This window comes from Papio anubis, chromosome 16, assembly GCF_008728515.1.
Source record: "Papio anubis isolate 15944 chromosome 16, Panubis1.0, whole genome shotgun sequence".
NCBI classification, from domain to species: domain Eukaryota; kingdom Metazoa; phylum Chordata; class Mammalia; order Primates; family Cercopithecidae; genus Papio; species Papio anubis.
The window spans coordinates 20,429,196-20,446,891 of NC_044991.1; the positions used below are offsets into that span (position 1 = coordinate 20,429,196).

The 17,696-nt window shown below is 53.7% G+C and overlaps 1 protein-coding gene across 2 annotated transcripts in view; it reads left to right on the plus strand.

The window, feature by feature from the left end:
• TBC1D10A (TBC1 domain family member 10A) overlaps window positions 1-16,735 on the plus strand; it is a 34,803-nt gene extending 18,068 nt beyond the window's left edge. The window contains exons 2-9 of one of the 2 annotated variants that reach the window (XM_009217082.1): window positions 4,147-4,246; window positions 9,250-9,357; window positions 12,923-13,029; window positions 13,711-13,825; window positions 13,905-13,970; window positions 14,644-14,833; window positions 14,938-15,092; window positions 15,891-16,735. In XM_009217082.1, coding sequence (XP_009215346.1) covers window positions 4,147-4,246; window positions 9,250-9,357; window positions 12,923-13,029; window positions 13,711-13,825; window positions 13,905-13,970; window positions 14,644-14,833; window positions 14,938-15,092; window positions 15,891-16,367 — 1,318 coding nt within the window. In that variant the 3' untranslated portion in view covers window positions 16,368-16,735. The remainder of the gene's footprint in view (window positions 1-4,146; window positions 4,247-9,249; window positions 9,358-12,922; window positions 13,030-13,710; window positions 13,826-13,904; window positions 13,971-14,643; window positions 14,834-14,937; window positions 15,093-15,890) is intronic. The other variant, XM_031656373.1, reaches the window with a different exon arrangement.
• Window positions 16,736-17,696: the final 961 nt, after the last annotated feature.

Here is a 17,696-nt window from a genome sequence, read left to right on the forward strand (position 1 = left end):
AGCGTAATGATGTCATGGAGAAAGCCAGGCAGGCAGCTGTTGAACACCTGCGGGGGCGGGGTGTGGTGGGAGTCACAGAAGAAGTTTAAGACCTGGTCCATTTGGGGAGGGACAGTGCTGAGTAATATGAGCAAGTGGTAATGAAGTGCGTATTTCACACTTAATGGCTTGACTCATTTATCAGTTGGTGCTGAAATCAGTTTTAGGAGCTTGTGACCAGCATTTAAAACAATAGAATAGAATAATATAAAATCAATCTGGAAATATCAGAGTGCATTAGTATATGTAAGGGCAACTTGTTTCCTAAAATGTGTCCTGGTTGTGTGTGTGTATGTGTGTTTGTGTGGGTCTCAGTTTAAAAAGTGTGAGACATGGTGTTCTGAGCCAGGATGAAGATCTTCAGGTTGGAGGACATTTTACGAGATCTGCGCAGGCAGGCAGGCATGCAGGCTGTGTGGAGGCTGAGGGTTTGGCCTGTGGAGGCAGAGAAGTGTAGTACAAGGGTCAAGAGCATGAGCTGTAGAGTCAGTCAGGCCTGGGTTTGAGTCCCAGCTCTGCCACTTATAGCTATATGGTCTTAAGGAACACTCTTAACCTTACTAAGCCTCGAATTCTACTTTAAAATGAGGAGAATGGGCCGGGCACAGTGGCTCACGCCTGTAATCCCAACATTTTGGGAGGCCAAGGCTGGTGGATTGCCTGAGGTCAGGAGTTCAAGACCAGCCTGGCCAACATAATGAAAGCCTGTCTCCACTAAAAATGCAAAACATTAGCCGAGTGTGGTGACGGGCGCCTGTAATCCCGGCTACTTGGGAGGCTGAGGCACGAGAATCATTTGAACCCGGAAGGCGGAGGTTGCAGTGAGCCAAGATCGCGCCATTGCACTCCAGCCTGGGCAACAAGAGCAAAACTCTGTCTCAAAAAAATAAAATAAAAAGGGGAGAATGATGTTATAGTAGGGTTATTACAAAAGGTACATGTGATAAAGGTATGTGAAGCATTGAGAAGAAAATTATAAGTAGTAAATAATCTACAAATGGTAACTACTGTTGCTGATATTATTATTGTTGTAGTTGTGGTTTTTAATGTAATATTGGGCTCTGAAGGGTTACTGTCACTTGGAGAAGGGAGAAGAAAAGGCATTCAGGTAGGGGTGAGTGGATGATGAGGGATAAAAATGTGTGCGCCTGGTATGGGAGGGGTCTAGAATTGTGTGGCCTCAAAAGGGGTGTTGAGATTACAGGTAGAAGTTACTAGGACAATTTTGGCATAATGTGGGGAAGAAAGCTTTAGCAGTGGAAATTGTTTAACAATAGGGTGACTTCACCTGGAGGTAAGGAAGGCCCATCCCTGGAGGAGTTCCAGCAGTGACTGAGCCACAAGAAACTGGTCTCACTTGTCTCTTTTGGCTTCAGAGACTCCCTTAGGCTACCTTAAGGAAGGAGGGGTTTTCTGGAGGATGAGTGAGGCCGCCAGGTTTGCGACATCCCCCATGGGCCATTTGGTCCCTTATACCGGGCCAGCTTCTCTCTCACTAGCAATTGGTTCCTGCCCTCTCCACTGTCAGGAGGAAGCCACCTCAGGGCTTCTACACTGTCACACTATTTTCAGGGACCCCTCTGGCCCCAGCTTCATCTCACAGCTCCTCTCTGGGCATCCTTAGAGGTTCCAATTCATAAGATAGGCTGTACAAGCATATAGGGAAACTGAGGCTCAGAGAAGGAAGGGGACTTGCCTATTGTAGAAAGGATTTCTATATCAGACAGCAGTTGGATCAGATGCTTTCTAAGATCCTGACTGAGTTAACTGAAGGATATGTGAACCTTCTGATTAAAAATAATAATAATTTTATATATATATATATATATATATATATATAGCCTGCAGTGTTTCAGGAGCACATCCTGTGCCTAGAGATACCTACCTGCCGTTAGAGAGCATGTGGTACGCTGAGTGCCAGGTATAGCCAGACCTCCAGTGTCTTCCTTCTCACCATCTCCAGGTAGATTAAACTCCTCTGTTGTTAAAGGAAAGGCCATTCAGATGGCCATATTGCCTCAAAATTTTCCCAATTTAGGATTTAAAAGATCAAAACAGATCTTTCAATTGACATGCACATTTAAAGTAGTAGTGGCTTTTTTGTTTGTTTCTGAGATCTTACCAAGTCAATGGTGTAGCTTAAAATCAGTGGTGTCTTAGAATCCAGGAAATATGGTAGTTTGTTTTGTACTCTTTTGAAATTCCGGTTTGAGGTTTGACACTGGAGGTTTGAAACTGCCAGAGCTGTTAATCTGGCATCAGTTAAAAGAACTCCGAATTTAACATGTTCCTCTGTGTATCTGCAGTTGGGAGAATGGGCGTCTCTGAGTCCCTGCAGTTAGATTTTATCAATAAAGCCAGACTGAGGGTTGAGGTATCAAATAGACATATTTAATCACCTATGAGTTCTTTGGAAACTGGTAATCTCAAGTGAAAACCTTGCCCTCTGTAAGCCTCATTTTCTTCGTCTGTGCAGTGGGGATATTGGATCAGCCATTATCTATATCCATAATTGCCAGAACTTCCTGTTGACTCAGTTTGGGCACCCTTCTGACTGGTTAACTAGAAGGCTGTTCCCCTGACTTGTTGCATAAGCAGTGCATTATAGGTGGTGGAAGGTACCATGGCCTGGGAGGTGTGGGCCCTTAGTTTCTGCTCCTGGGATGTTTGGGGGTTGCCCGGAGATACACATCCCTTTGTAAATTACCTGACCCTTTGTAAAGGCGTGGTCCCTGCTTTGCTCTTATCAGGAAAAGCATGGAAAGGAGTAACTCATGTCCTAGTTCTGCCTCTAGGTGGTGAGAGGGGCAGCAGTTCAAGGTGGGGGGTGCCTTGTTTCAGTGCTTTGAGGGGGCCTCCTTTGCCTAGGCTGTAGTCCTTTCTCAGACATTCAGTTCCAAGGCTGCTCTCAGGCCTGGGCAGTTCCCCAGATAAAATGCACTGAAGAAGACCTTCCCTTTTGTGTCTTAGAGGCCTCAGCTCTGCCAGGGCCCCTCCCTCTGCTCTTCCAACCAGTAAAAGTCACAGTAGCATATTTCCTTCCGGCAGAGAGAGGATCAGAGACTCAGGCCTGGGCCAAGCCCCAGCCCCACCGTGTCCTGTTCCTGAGAACCTCCTCTGAGCTGCCTCTGACCCTGTGCTCCTTTCTGAGAGGTCAGGCAGCACTGTATGCTGGCTCTTGGCTGGGACCTGACTTGGATTTGAGTCTGGGTTTTTCCACTGATTTGCTGTTGGACGCGGAGCAAGATACCTTTCCTGGGTATCTTACCTCTCTGAGCCTGTTTCCTCGTCTGTCATTAATATCTTCTTCTGTTAAGAAAGCACAAAAAAGCACCTTGGTGCTGAGGTGTTTCCCCCACATTCAGTGCCCACCAGAACATCAACTCCATGAAGGTCAGGACTTTGTTTTAATCATGGGACGGCATCCCCACAACCCGCCCGGAGACCCTCGCCCTAGAACAGTGCAACACAGTTGTGCTAGCTGCCCGGTCAGAAGATCTACAAATATAAGAAGTGGTATTTGATGGGGCTTTGAAGTGTGTGTAGGATTTCGATGGGTGGAGACAATTTGGGAAACATTCCTGCAAAGGGACTGGCATGAGTAAAGGCTGAGAGGTGGGAAAGGGCCAGGGCATAAATGGGGAAACTCTGAGTAATGAGTTTGGCTGAAGTAAAGAGGTGAGCATGTTATTTCTGTACTCGTTTGACTAGTTTTTGTGTTCAACTCTGCACCTTGTATACCGGCCCTCCGAAGAGGCTTATTGACTAAGGCAGACCCAGGACAGGAATGCTTTGCTTTGGTGCACAGATGCAGACACTCACTCAGCCTCTGCCTCAGAGAGGCACCGTGGCCCCTGGCCACATTAGGGGAGTAGGCACTTGAACCACCTGCTGTGTCTCTAGCTTATGCCTTGAGGCAGTGGGTGGGGAGGTGGCGTGTTCCCTCTCATCTGCAATAGGACGGTGGTCCGAGGTAGCAGTCCTGAGGGGAACAGCAGGGATGGTAGGCAGGAAGAATGGAGGTCTGACCAGGCTGGCAGCTGGGAACGAAGTCAGGGCCTTTGCTTCCCTTGGCACCTCTCACAGGCCCTGCCCTCTGCTCCACAGGCTGGAGGAAGTCCCCCTGGAGGTGCTGAGGCAGAGGGAGTCCAAGTGGCTGGACATGCTCAACAACTGGGACAAATGGATGGCCAAGAAGCACAAAAAGGTGAGGGGCCTGGCCTCAGGTCTCGGGCTGGGAGTTGGCAGCTTGGGGAGGAGGAGGAAGAGGGAGGAACTTCATCAGCTTAGGAAAGCAGGGGCTTCTCTAACTGCCAGATGCCTTAGGTGTCCTCCAACTGCCAGTGCAAGACAGAAGCTGGCTTGAAGGCAGGGGGAAGGTTGGGCCCTCACACAGTGACTTCAGATTCATGCAGAACGTTGTCCTGGAGCTAAACCTCAAAGCCATTCTTAGCCAACAGCTGTAACACAGCTTTCCTATAGCCTTCCCAGGAGAAGGACTTCAGTGCTGCTTACCAGCTATCAAGGAGGACTTTACAATACTGCCAGTAACTAGCATGTATGGAACGTTTGCTTCGTGCTTGGGATAATTCCTTATAGCATCCTAGTGTGAGGTTAGTAATAGTAGTATCCCCACTTTACTGATGGCCTGGTCATCAAAATTTGAACCCAAGCAGTGTACCTTTAGCACCTTCCCTCTTAACTACCACAGTACGAGGCCTTCTTTACCCTCTAGATTAATTTGATGACCTCCCTCTTGACTCCTGGCCAAAGAAAGAAGAAAGTAACCTCACAGTTTAATAATAGTCTTACAAAAATGAAATCACCCAGTAGTCCTTTTCAAGTTAGGCTATCTTTAGACACTAGCTCGATTGCCCTGTGGGAATGTTCTTGCCCACCACTCTTAAGTGTGTGTGTTGATGTCCTTGGCTGCCCTCGGCATGGTGGTGTTAGTACCTGGCCTAGAGGAGGCCTGTTCCGAGCCTTACAGCTAGGGTCTCTCTGTACAAGTTCCCAAGGCACAGAATGAACCCTATTGCCCGCTCTCATCAGCTGACACTCTGGTCTGGTCCAGGCTGGCACAGCTGGCTGCAAGTCCTCACAGAAAGCTCCAGACCGACCATCAGGTATATAGACTTGGGTCCAGCCCCACTCCTTTCCTCTCTTCACACCTGTGGCTAACTATAGAACTTCTGGGCAAGTCACCTCACCCTCTCAACCTCAGTTTCTTTGGCCAAGTGGGAGTGATAATCCTGTTGTTGTTCCCCACAAAGTGGTGGTAAGTGCTTCGTAGACGGTGTCATAGACGGTGAAGCCCTGTGCTATGAGAAGGGAGGCTCACCCAGACCTGGGCTCTTGCTTGTTGTTCTCTCTCTGTCTGTCTCTCTGTCCGTCTATCTATCTATCTATCTATCTATCTATCTATCTATCTATCTATCTATCTGTCTATCTATCATCTATCTAAAACGGGGTCTCACTCTGTCACCCAGGCTGGAGTACAGCAGCATGATCTTGGCTCACTGCAGCCTCAAATTCCTGGAGTTAAGTGATCCTCCCACCTCAGCCTCCCGAGTAGCTGGGACCACAGGCACATGTTACCACACCTGGGGAATTTTTGTAATTTTTGTAGAGATGGGGTTTCACCATGTTGCCCAGGCCGGTCTGGAACTCCTGAGCTCAAGCAATCCATCTGCGTCGGCCTCCCAAAATGCTGGAATTACAGGCATGAGCCACCGCACCCAGCCTATCTCTTTTTTAAAAAAACAATGTTAAGACAGTTATTCCTCAGCTGCTTCCTGCCTGACTCTGGCTCTGTTTCCCTGCCTCATGGTTCCTCTGGCTCTTACTCTGAGCTGTAGCTTGCTCTCCAGCAATCTGTTGTGGTGACTGGTGGTTGGCAGGGACCTTCTGCGTTCTTGAAAATAGGGATTCCAGAGGGGAGCTTTGGGGAGCACCTCTCAGCAGAGTAGCAGCGGGCACTTCCCCTTTTCTTTCCTGGCATTGTGGTTAGAGCCCGAGACCTGCCCCTGCCCCTGCCCAGCTGAGGCCTCCACAGGAAGTGCTTCAATCCACTGTGCCCAGAGGCCTAACCCACTGCTTTTCTCCAGTCCAGAACCATCCACTGGGTGCCTGTCCTGCCACCTCAGCTGTGGCCACACCGGGCCCTGCCCTGGGGGCTCTTCCAGCCTGCCTGTGGAGGCTTGAGTTCTCCCTCTGGTCAGGAAGTCATGACACAGGAAGGGTAATACCTGTTTCAGGAAGTGGGCTCAGACCCAACACTTCTCCTGGACTCATACATAGTCCTGCTGGGAGGGTGCCTTCCTTTCCGCGACTCCCAGCCATGTCTAGGACAGAATTCTGGTCCTGCAGGGAGGCAGGGCAGGGGCTGGAATGCTGTCGTCCCGCAGGGCCCTGCCCTGGGGTAGGCTTAAGCAGTGGCCCTGCCCTCACAGAGTTCAGCAGGCAAGGGTGTGGCCTCACTCAGCTTTCATCGGAGACCTCCTTTCCCAAGGCCTGGCCTCAGAGAATGGTAATCCTGTGGTTTCTGGGAATACTTTCTCATGCTTTATCCTTATTGGTCCCTACCATCCTCCCTAAGGCAGGCAGGGTAGGGATGACCCCCTCCAGCACCTTTATGCTGAGGAGGCCAGAGTGGGAAAGGCTGGCTGTACTCCCAGCTCTTTGCTCCCCGCGAAGTGTTCCAGGGCTCTCCTGGAGGAGGCCAAGTATGATGGGGGCTGTGATGATGTGGGGCTGCCTCTTGCTGAGCTTGGCTCTATGGGAGAGCCTGAAGGGCCTGTGGCTTTGGGCTAAAGCACATCCTTTTGCCACAGCCTGCCCAAGTTGGCTTCCTTAAGGAGACCCTTGTCCCACAGCTGCAGGAAACTGTTCCTTGAGTCTTGGGCAGTTCCCTTCAGCCCCCTTCCTCTGCCTTCTTTCTAGGCAGTCCCAGAAGCTCTCACTTGGCACCTATGACCAGCCACTGCTACTCTTCCCCCACCACCCTCAGCCTGTCTGCCTGGCTCCTTCCTGGTTCTTGACTCTCTCTGACCCTTGGAAAGTTTTCTCTTATTTGCACTGGGCACCAGGAAGGCCAGGGCTTCTGTGCTCCCTCTTCTGAGAGCTTCCAGGGGGACTGTTGAAGGGGGTTTCTAGGTGAGGGGAAGTTAGGCGTGAGCTGAGGTCCTGAGCTGTGTCAAGCATCCACCTGGGATGGAGGGGCAGAGAGGAAGCCATTACTTACTGAACACAGACAGTGTGTCAGACCCCACACTAAGCACATTTTCCCTCTCGAATGGACTCCTTTGGCAACTCTGCATAGTAGGAGGTATTAGCATTCAGATCTTACAGTTGAGAAGTGGTTGGCTGAAGGTCAGCGCTAGATTCAAACCCAGATCCAGATGTTCTTCTCATGCCCTGAGTGCTCATCCCCAGGTCAGGCTGCTTAGTGCAGGGGTTGAGGGAGTATCATTGGCCATCTCACCCCTCCCCAACGACAGCATTTCACAGGAGTGATGCCCCAGCCTTTGTCCTCACCCACCTCGACAGGTCAGGGCAACCGCCTTCAGAGCATCATTCTGGTCCCAAGCCCAGGAGGAGCCCACTGGTGATGTAGAAAGTACACGGGGCTGGATCCCTCCAGCCTGTGCAGTGCAGCTAGGAGGTAGTAGGGTTTCTGACCATATGACACATTTACCCCCACTCTGCTTGTGTGATGAAATTTCCCCCACGAATTTTCCCCTACCCTCAATTCCCCATTTGTAAAAGACATGATACTTTTGATAGTTTTCAGATTGAGTTTTGCCCGTGGAAAACTTTTCCTAATAAAAACAACTAGCTGGAATTGAGCACTAGCTCTGGGTCATGAGCTGCCTCAAATAATTCCTCCCTCACTTCTCCCATTCTGCGAGTGGCAGGGAAGACCTGGGCCATTTTAGCAACAGCTGAGATCAGGACTCACACTCAGGCCAGCTGCCTATGCCCCAGGCCAGTGATCTTGGGAGCTCAGGGTCAATGAGAGGAGAGAGGGGATTCTTGACCAATACAAAGAGGGAGCCATTTGAGCAGCTCCCATCTTCCTTCTGAGTTCTGCTGAGATTTCTCCCCTCTAGGCTGGCGGTATCCTACCACATGGCTGCTGAAACCAACATACCTGCATGAAAGTGCCTGGGCAACACCTCTGGGCACATTCTGGTTCATCTCATGAGCTACCTTCCCTGGGGCTGCAGCTGAGCCGCACACAGTGCAATGCCCTCCCAGGCGACAGACCATGGGGTTCACCCAACTTGTAATGGTTCCTTTTTCTTTTTCTTTTCTGAGACAGAGTCTCGCTCTATCGCCCAGGCTGGAGTGCGGTGGCACGATCTCAGCTCACTGCAACCTTCACCTCCTGGATTCAAGCAATTCTCATGCCTCAGCCTCCCAAGTAGCTGGGATTACAGGTGCCAACCACCATGCCTGGCTAATTTTTTGTATTTTTAGTAGAGACAGGGTTTCACCATGTTGGCCAGGCTGGTCTCGAACTCCTGACCTTAAGTGATCTGCCCTCCTCGGCCTCCCCAGAGTGCTGGGATTACAGGCATGAGCCAGCGTGCCCGCCTGCAGGGTTCCATTTTTATTCAGAAGATAGTTATGAGGGTCTAGAATTCCATGGTAGACCTCAGGAATGCCCGTGTTGTCACCAGGGATGTGGGACTCTGCCATCACCTGGTGTTAGCATATCTAACTGCAGTCACCTCCTCTCCCCACACCTTAGGATCTGCACGGTAGCAACAGTAGGAAAGTCTTCTTTTTTTTTGAGACGGAGTTTTGCTTTTGTCACCTGGCTGGAGTGCAATGGCGTGATCTTGGCTCACTGCAACTCTGCCTCCTGGGTTCAAGCGATTCTCTGCCTTAGCCTTCCAAGTAGCTAGGATTACAGGCGCCCACCACCATGCCCAGCTAATTTTTGTATTTTTAGTAGAGACAGGGTTTTACCATGTTGGCCAGGCTGGTCTCGAACTCCTGACCTCAGGTGATCCGCCCGCCTCGGCCTCCCAAAGTGCTGGGATTACAGGCGTGAGCCACCTTGCCTGGCGAAAGTCCTCTTTTCTCCCCGTTTCTACTCTTGCTGCTGTGTGCACTGAGGGCCCACCACGCACTGGCAAAGGGTCTGGGCTGGGGGAGCTGCCTGGGTGGCTGCATGGGCTCAGCTGTCCTTTTGATTTTCAGATTCGTCTGCGGTGCCAAAAGGGCATCCCGCCTTCTCTGCGGGGCCGTGCTTGGCAGTACCTGTCAGGAGGCAAAGTGAAGTTACAGCAGAACCCTGGAAAGTTTGATGTAAGTTTCCCTTCCTTTGTCCTGCCCTCCCTTCCTCATCTCTGGGCGTCCTCTCCATGGCAGCGATCCTCCATGTGCTCACCTGAACCTCACAGGATGAGCAGTCCACAAAACCTCCAGTCATGTGCCAAACTGCCCAGGCCCCAGCAGGCCAGACTGGCCCAGTCCTGGGTACCTATGTCTCCTGGAGGCTCTGTACAACTGAGGCTCCAGCCCTGAGCAGCCCTCAGTGGAATGGCCAGATTTGCTACCCCCTATTCCAGCTCTTTCTCTTGATGACCACTTAGGTTTTGCTTTCCTGGGCTCAGTAGGCTACATCCCTGCTCTTGGTGATCAGGAGGGGACACTCAGACCATTTCCCTGACTGCCTTGGGCCCTGTGCTCTGGGCCTTTGGGGGCTTGACCAGCAGGACCACAGGTCCTTCGATGCCTCCTGGCCTCCCATCCTCTACTTTCTCCTGCCTTGTCCAAGCCTGGCCAGCACAACCCACCTGTGTGTCTTTTGGGGTCATCAGCCCTGGATGTAGCAGAGCCAAACCCAAGGGGGCTGAAGGGAACTGCCCAAGTATCTCAAGGGGTCAGATGCCACTCAGTGGCCAGAGAGGGTGTCCTCTGTTGTCATCCCTCTCCTGTCCCGATATCCCTCCTGCTGCTCCCTGCCCCATGGCAGGCCAGAGTAAAATACCTCCCCATTCAGAGCTGGGCAGCTCCTCCAGCCTGCTCCCCTAGGGAATTATGGGGAAGCAGTTGGATTCCCTGGGGTTGCCCTGGCTTACCTGCCAGATGTGGCCCCAGGCATCAGGGTTTCTCACAGGCCCTTGGGACTGGTGACTGGCAGACAGTGAGACAGAGAAGAGCTGCCCACCACCAGCTCTTTGTTGACATATCTCATGTTTCTTCAGTGAACACTCCTGTCCTGCCGAATCTTTTCCTTGAGATGACTGGGCAGGAGCAGGGCAAGGTAGCCTAGAGTTCCTGCTGTTGACCTAGAGAGGGTGAGAGCTTTTTGCTGGCAACACGTGGACTTGCAGGGGCAGGGAAGCTGGTAGAGTGTCTGGCTGGGATAGGTCTGAATCTGGCTGATTGGATTATTCCCCAGAGTACCAATACCAGGTCCCACTGGAGCAGCCTCTCGACTCCAGAGTCTTCCTCCTAGTGGCTACATCTCTCCCATTTCTAGGGGATGCATCCTGGGCAAAGCGGGAGGCTCAGGGGTGGGAGCCCCAGTCCAAGTCTATGGTTAATGTCAGGCTGCCAGAGCCAGGCATGAGAGCCAAGAGCGTGGGCAGCCTGGCCAGCCTCCTGGCTGTGTGGTTCAGCAAGTGTGAGCATGTGTGCAGCAGAATGCAGAGCTGTGTGCATGTGCGTGCAGAGCTGTGCTTCCGGAGAAGAATCAGCCACCCCCAGGGGGTCTGGAAGGTTGCTCGTGTGAGGAGGTGGATTTGCAGAGAAGGCCTTCTTGATGCACCGAAGCTGGGTGATGGGTTCCTGCACAGTCCTGGGGGCTGGAAGAATGGTTGGTGAGCACACCTGGAAGGACTTTGCCTGTGGTGGCCCAGAGGAAGCATGAGGAGCTTCCCCTGGTTGCTGTGGGTCCTATGCCGAGGCAGGGCACAGTGGCAGTCTGTGATGGCAGCATACACCTGTTTCTGTGCTCTCTCCCCACAGGGCCCTCCATTCAATACCCAGTCCAGGTGGCCCATCCCAACCTCAGCATTCAGGGCAGGCTCTGCAGGCCCTGGTGGCTCCTTCTTCTCCTGCATGTGCTATTTCTTCCTCCTTCCTTGGGCAGGCAGGACCTCCCTGTCCTTTTTTACCTGGTTTTCTTCTCTGTCTTCACCTTCTGATGGCGCCAGTACCCCTCAGGCTGGTGGAGGCTACAGGCCCTGTGACTGTGGTACCTGCTTGTCTGCCGATGCCCTTTCTATCTGCAGCTACCCCCTTTTCCTTTCTCACCAACCATGTGTGGCCAAGTGCCTTAGGCTGCTGAGGTACCAGATGAACACATCCTAGGAACTGACTTTTGGGGTTTTCGGGTTTCTACCTCATGGGAACTGCTAGGAGAATTTGTGGGGCCCTCTTCCCCTTTCTGACAAAAGCAAACCTGCACTGCGCTCAGACAGTACCTAGAGGTGCACAGTACAGACCCCCATCACAAGTGTGTTTGCGGCTCCAGAGGCACGCGTCCACCTCTCTGCTATGTGGCTGCTCTAGGGCTCTGTGGAGGTCCCAGCTCCTCCCTGAACACTCTGTCAGCCGCTCCTCTCAGTCCTTACTCTCTAGTCAAGTTCCTGGCACCCTAGGTTCTTGAGCTTAGTGCTAGGACACTCCCACTGAGGGCCAGAGAGGGAAAGGGGCTTGTATGAAGTCACCTGCTCTTCAGGGCAGGGCCTGGGTCTGTGCCCACTGGGTATGTCTGCCGAGGACCTGGCCTCCCTCCTGAGGGCCTTCCCTGATGCTGCCCCTGCCCTGCAGGCAACTTGTACTTAAACCAACACCCCCATGAAAGTGCCTGGGCCACGCCTTTGAGGACATTCTGGTTCCTCTGGTGAATACTCTGCTTCCCTGCTCAGCCCTCTGGGCTTCCTCCTTATTTATTTTTTCATTCTTTCTTAAAAATTGAGGTATGAATTTACATACAGTAAAATGCATAGGTCTTGAATGTGCATGCAGTTCAGTGAGTTTTGATAAATAATACACATTCATGTAACCAACATGCAAATCAAGGTAGAGAACATTTCAAATGACCAAGAAAAGGTTTTCCTTTTTGTAATGGTTTTGTTGTTTTGTAAAGGTGCACATACTGAAATGTTCACAGAGGTTCAAAGAAAAGAGTAAAACTTTGTTGAAACCTCGGCACCCAGAGAAGTATCTGAGGTTAAGGTTTGACAGATGTCATGTCCTTCCAAAAAGAGCTCTGTGCAGATCTCACACACACTTCACTTCCTGGATAGGTGACGCCACCTGCACAGGGAGGCATGTAGCTGAGGAGCTGGGATGGATGGCTCTGAGTCAGACCTGGCTTCCAGTCCCAGCTCCACCATTTTTCTAGCCATGAGGCCTTGACACTCAGTTTTCTCATCTGTGAACAGGGTATAATGATAGGTCCTATCTTTGGAGGCTGAGGAGAAGGATCAGTGAGGTCCACAGGTACCCTGTGCCCAGCTTAGCACCTGGCTCAGAGAAGTGGGAACAGCTGGTAGCTATTGCTCAGAGAAGCAGCCTTCTGTCTTAAGGATGTGACATAATGTATCTAACTGACTCCTGAATGAAATGTCTAGAGGTCCTTCTAGCCACAGCTGGAGTGGACACTCTTGCCCGCATCGGTCTTCCTAGAGCCAGGTTTAAGGTTTCCAGGGCTCTTCCCTCCTTGCCCCTTTGTCCCTGCCCAGGCGTCCTTACCTGAGCTTCTCTTCCTGTCCTCGGGAAGGTCCAGTCTGTGATGGGCTTGGGTGGGCACTGCCCCTGGTGGAGGCCTCCCTCCCCTAATCCCTGGGCAGCCATGTCCTGGCAGCAATGCCCACTTCCATCCTCCCCAGCCCCTAATATGTGCCCTTGCTTCTAGGAGCTGGACATGTCCCCTGGGGACCCCAAGTGGCTGGACGTGATTGAGCGTGACCTGCACCGGCAGTTCCCATTCCATGAGATGTTTGTGTCCCGGGGGGGCCACGGGTGAGCAGGCTGGGCCTTGTGAGGTGGGAGGTGGCTCTAGGCCCTGTCCCTAAGGGGTCTGAGGAGGTACAGTGAGTTCAGGGCCTCAGAAGCTGGGTGCCCCCAACTCCACTCTTAGCATTTCCCTTTTTTTGGTTTGAGTCTGATGTGTGTTCTCAGCATCTCCTCTTACCTCTAGGGGGGGCTTTCCTCATTGACTCCAGAGGGTTAGAGCTTGCCTGGCCTGGCCCTCTTCGGGAAACAGGTTTTGTTGGGGAGAAAGAGGGATAGAGAGAGTTGGGTGAGTGGAAGGTATGCAGGGGAGAGACGGAGCAGGCAAGGGGACCAAGACAGACGCAGGGACAAAGCTGGCCTGGCCAAGAGGCCATAGCTGCTGAGTGAGGGGCCCCTACTTCCAGCCCTGACACAGCCTTACATCCTGCCCTGGCCCTGCTCCCTGTTTTCTCTTTGAGCCTCTGCCCTCCCCTGTCATGGGGGAGACCTTCCCCACCTCCTTCCTCTGGGCACATGAGAGTCCACGTGCTGCAGTAGGAGACTGATCCCTTGGTGACCACAAGCAGATCACCTCCCCTCTCAAGGGAGATGCAGATTCTGAGGCAGGCTGGTCCAGTGGGGCACAGGTAAAAGCTGTGGGTAGCAGAGTCACCCCGGTCATCACTGCTCTGCCTGGCCTCTCCACAGCCAGCAGGACCTATTCCGTGTGCTGAAGGCCTACACGCTGTACCGGCCCGAGGAGGGCTACTGCCAGGCCCAGGCTCCCATTGCCGCCGTCTTGCTCATGCACATGCCTGCTGAGGTACCACCAGGCCCTGGGCAGGCAGAGGGGTGGGTGGGGAACCCCCAATGGCAAGGCCTCACGTCTCTCTCGCCCACAGCAAGCCTTCTGGTGCCTGGTACAGATCTGTGAGAAGTACCTGCCCGGCTACTACAGCGAGAAACTGGTGAGTGGTTGCCTGGCCTGGGACCTGCCCCAGGCTGGACACCCTCTGTGGCCCCTCCAGGCCCTTCTCTCATAGTAACTCCTGCCCAGGTTAAAAACTGCCCGGCCTTCTGTTGACTTCAGGCTGAAGTCCCAAGGCCTGCCAGGGTTAAGTCTCTTGGACTGCGATGTTATCCCTTCTACACTGACTTTCATCTCAGCTTCTAGCTGCTCTGGCTGGCCACTTGGCAGGATTGAAGTTCTTCCAGGGCACCAAATTCCTCCCTCCCTTGGCCTTGGCCTAGGCTAAAATCTGCCTGGAAGCTCTCATCCCGGTGCTGTCCCCTAAAAACTTCTCTTTTGCTTCAGCTTTTAGCCCTCAGGGAGCTTTCTTGACCCAGACAGACGAGGCCCTCCAGCACATGCTCGAGAGCAGTCCTGCCCCAGCCTTGTTAGAGGCACTCAGCCCCTCCCCTCCCCAGCCTCTTTTGCTCATGTGCCCTTCTTGGGATAAGCTCCTCCGGGGGACCAGCTGGCTCTGGTTTGCTCATCATTGTATCCTAGCACCTGGCAAAGGCAGACACCCTGCAGGCGGAACTTGCCTGAGCCTGCTGGGTGCTGGGTGCTGGGGTGTAGTCCCTGCCTTGGCTCCTGCAACCCACGGTCATGGTCCCATGGCCTCGATGTCTCCCCAGGAAGCGATCCAGCTGGACGGGGAGATCCTCTTCTCGCTGTTGCAGAAGGTGTCGCCGGTGGCCCACAAGCACCTCAGCCGTCAGAAGATCGACCCGCTCCTCTATATGACAGAGTGGTTCATGTGCGCCTTCTCCCGAACCTTGCCCTGGAGCTCTGTGCTACGCGTCTGGGACATGTTCTTCTGCGAAGGTACTGGGCTGGGCTTGGGGGGAGCACTCCTGTTCCCAGCAGCCTCTCTTTGCAGAGAAACCCCCAAAAGGCTCCTTGTACTTAACTGCCCATCCCCCATGCAGGAGTTAAGATCATCTTCCGGGTAGGGCTGGTGCTGCTGAAGCACGCGCTGGGCTCCCCCGAGAAGGTCAAAGCCTGCCAGGGCCAGTATGAGACCATCGAGCGACTGCGGAGCCTCAGCCCCAAGATCATGCAGGAGGCCTTCCTGGTCCAGGAGGTACAGCCCGTGCCTGCCCCTTACCACGGGGAGGGAAGAAGACAGGTGGGGGTCCTTTGAAGGAGGTCCCTCTAACCCTCAGCCCCTGAGGGTAGGTCACCTATGCCAGGACCATTGCTAGGCGGCCCAGAACATGTGGGCGGACCTCATCCTTCTGTCTGGTGAGGAGCATGGGACACAGAGAGGCCTGGCTCTGCAGGGCCTTCTGGATCCGAGCCGCTTGGGAATAAAGAGTGCTGACCCACGGCCCCCTCTTCCTCCCTGGTACCCCATTCACAGCCTTAGCTCTTATTTCCCTTTCTTCTTTCTTTATGGATACTTGTCTCTCAGGGGCAATTAGATGGAACATGCGTGGCCAGCTTTTACACATGAGGAAATGGAGGCTTACAGAGGCAGAATCACTAAGCAACTCCCCTTAAAGTCACCCACCCAGGTGGAGCTGGAATTTGAGCCTAAGCAGCCAGGCTGCCCTGGGCAGTGGTGGAGGACAGGTTGGCAGAGAGCAGGTTTTTGTCTGTCTGGGTCTTACCCCTTCAGCCCCATAGTCAGGCAGGTGGACTCGTGAAGCTGTGGGCAGCTTTCTCCTCTGAGGCGGTGAGTCTCAAGTGTCCAGCTCACCTAGCACTCAGCACTGGGGCTTGTGACTACAGCTTGGGACTAGACCCTCATCCTTCCTGAGGTCAGTGTTTAGTGGCCAGGGCTGGGGGATGCTGAGAAAGACTGGGGGCCCAGGCTGGGAGGCAGAAGGGGAAGGTCCTTCTTCTTGGCGCCCACTTGCCTGTGTCACTGCCCCGGCAGGTGGTGGAGTTGCCTGTGACAGAGCGCCAGATTGAGCGCGAACACCTCATCCAGCTGCGGCGCTGGCAGGAGACCCGGGGTGAGCTGCAGTGCTGCTCCCCGCCCAGGCTGCATGGTGCCAAGGCCATCTTGGACGCAGAACCCGGTCCCTGGCCTGCCCTACAACCTTCACCGTCCATCCGCCTGCCCCCAGATGTCCCCCTCCCTGGCTCCAAAGCCAAGCCCAAGCCACCCAAGCAGGCCCAGAAGGAGCAGCGGAAGCAGACGAAGGCGAGAGGGCAGCTGGAGAAGCCCCCAGCTCCAAATCAAGCCATGGTGGTGGCCGCTGCAGGAGATGCATGTCCCCCACAGCATGTGCCCCCGAAGGACTCAGGCCCCCAGGACTCAGCCCCTCAGGATTCGGCTCCCCAGGTCTCAGCCCACCACTGCTCCCAGGAGAGCCTGACATCCCAAGAGAGTGAGGACACCTATTTGTAACCCTGGCAGCTCAGGCCTCCAGGGCGGGGTCTCCACATACCTACACGGTTCATGAACTGACATTCCACAGCCTGCCTACCCTCTGAGGGCCAAGCCGCCTGGCCACTGGGCTGGAGTCTGGCTGGTCCAACACAGATTCTGCCTGAGCCTCCTTATTTATTTTCTTTACAGTGGCACTCGGGCTGGCCCAGCCAGGGCAGGCAGAAGCTAGGGCCTGGGGGTGGGGCCTCCTTCAGCCCCCTCCTCCTGGGGGGATGCTCCCCAGGGTTAGGGTGCTGGTGTGAGGGGAAAGGGTGGGGTGTTCTTTGTGTAAAATAGAAACATGGTTTTGTACAGAAATAAACAGCCTTGTGTAGACAGCTCGTATACCACCTTGGTCACCTTGGTGCTCAGCATCTCTTCTCTGCCCTACAGAGCCCCTCCTCCTGGGCTCCAGCCCAGCACCAGAGTCTCTCTGAGAGGTACCTTTACCAGAGCACATGCCAAGTCCCTGGCCAGCCCCCATTCTTAACCCCCATTTTCACTCACCCGATCCCCACTGCCTTATGTCTACCTTCTGCCACAGATAAGGGACACTAGGGCTGGAGCTCAGTGCTGGGCAGAGTAGGGCGTGCTCCCTAGGCCTCATCCTCACCTACCACCAACGGGGCAGGGACTCCTAAGGAGGAGGTTTCAGGGTCTTCCTCCTTCAAGGCCTGGCCTGGATGCTACCTCAGGCTCCAGTAAGTTTCTGAGAGCTCATTCTGGGTTGGGGTCAGGGATGGGGCCCAGGGTGGAGCACCATAAATGTCCTTACAGGCTCAGCCCTCAGGGAGAGGGGCGAAGTGTGGGTCTTTGATAAAATGCCACCTTCAATTTACTGAACACTTGCCAAGTGCCAGGCTGAACTGGTCAAGTAGGCTTGATTAGCCCCATTTTACAGATGAGGAAACATGAGCTGAGCGGGAAAGGAACCACCCAGCCTCAGCCAGATTTGCACCAAGAGCCCCTCACTCAGCTTCCTCTCCTGACCAGGGCTGCAGGAGACCTGACTCTGCCCTTGAGGGCCCAGGCAGGCACTGCGGTCACAACCTAATGACTGGTGAGGGCAAGGACAGGGTGTCCCTGGGAGAGGCCCCCCTTCTGCTGAGGAAGCAGCTTTTCCAGTCAAACAATAGCGCTGTTCCTGGCAGATGACCAAGCTGGGCCAGGCCAGGCCAGAATGGGAGGGGGCAGGAGAGGGAGGAGCAGAGCCTCCCTGGGAGCTTTCAGGCTTCGCCTGGGCCTGGAACATCCTGTCCTGGTGCAGCTGGGGATACTGAGGCCTAGGGAGGTGAAGGGTCTCAAGAG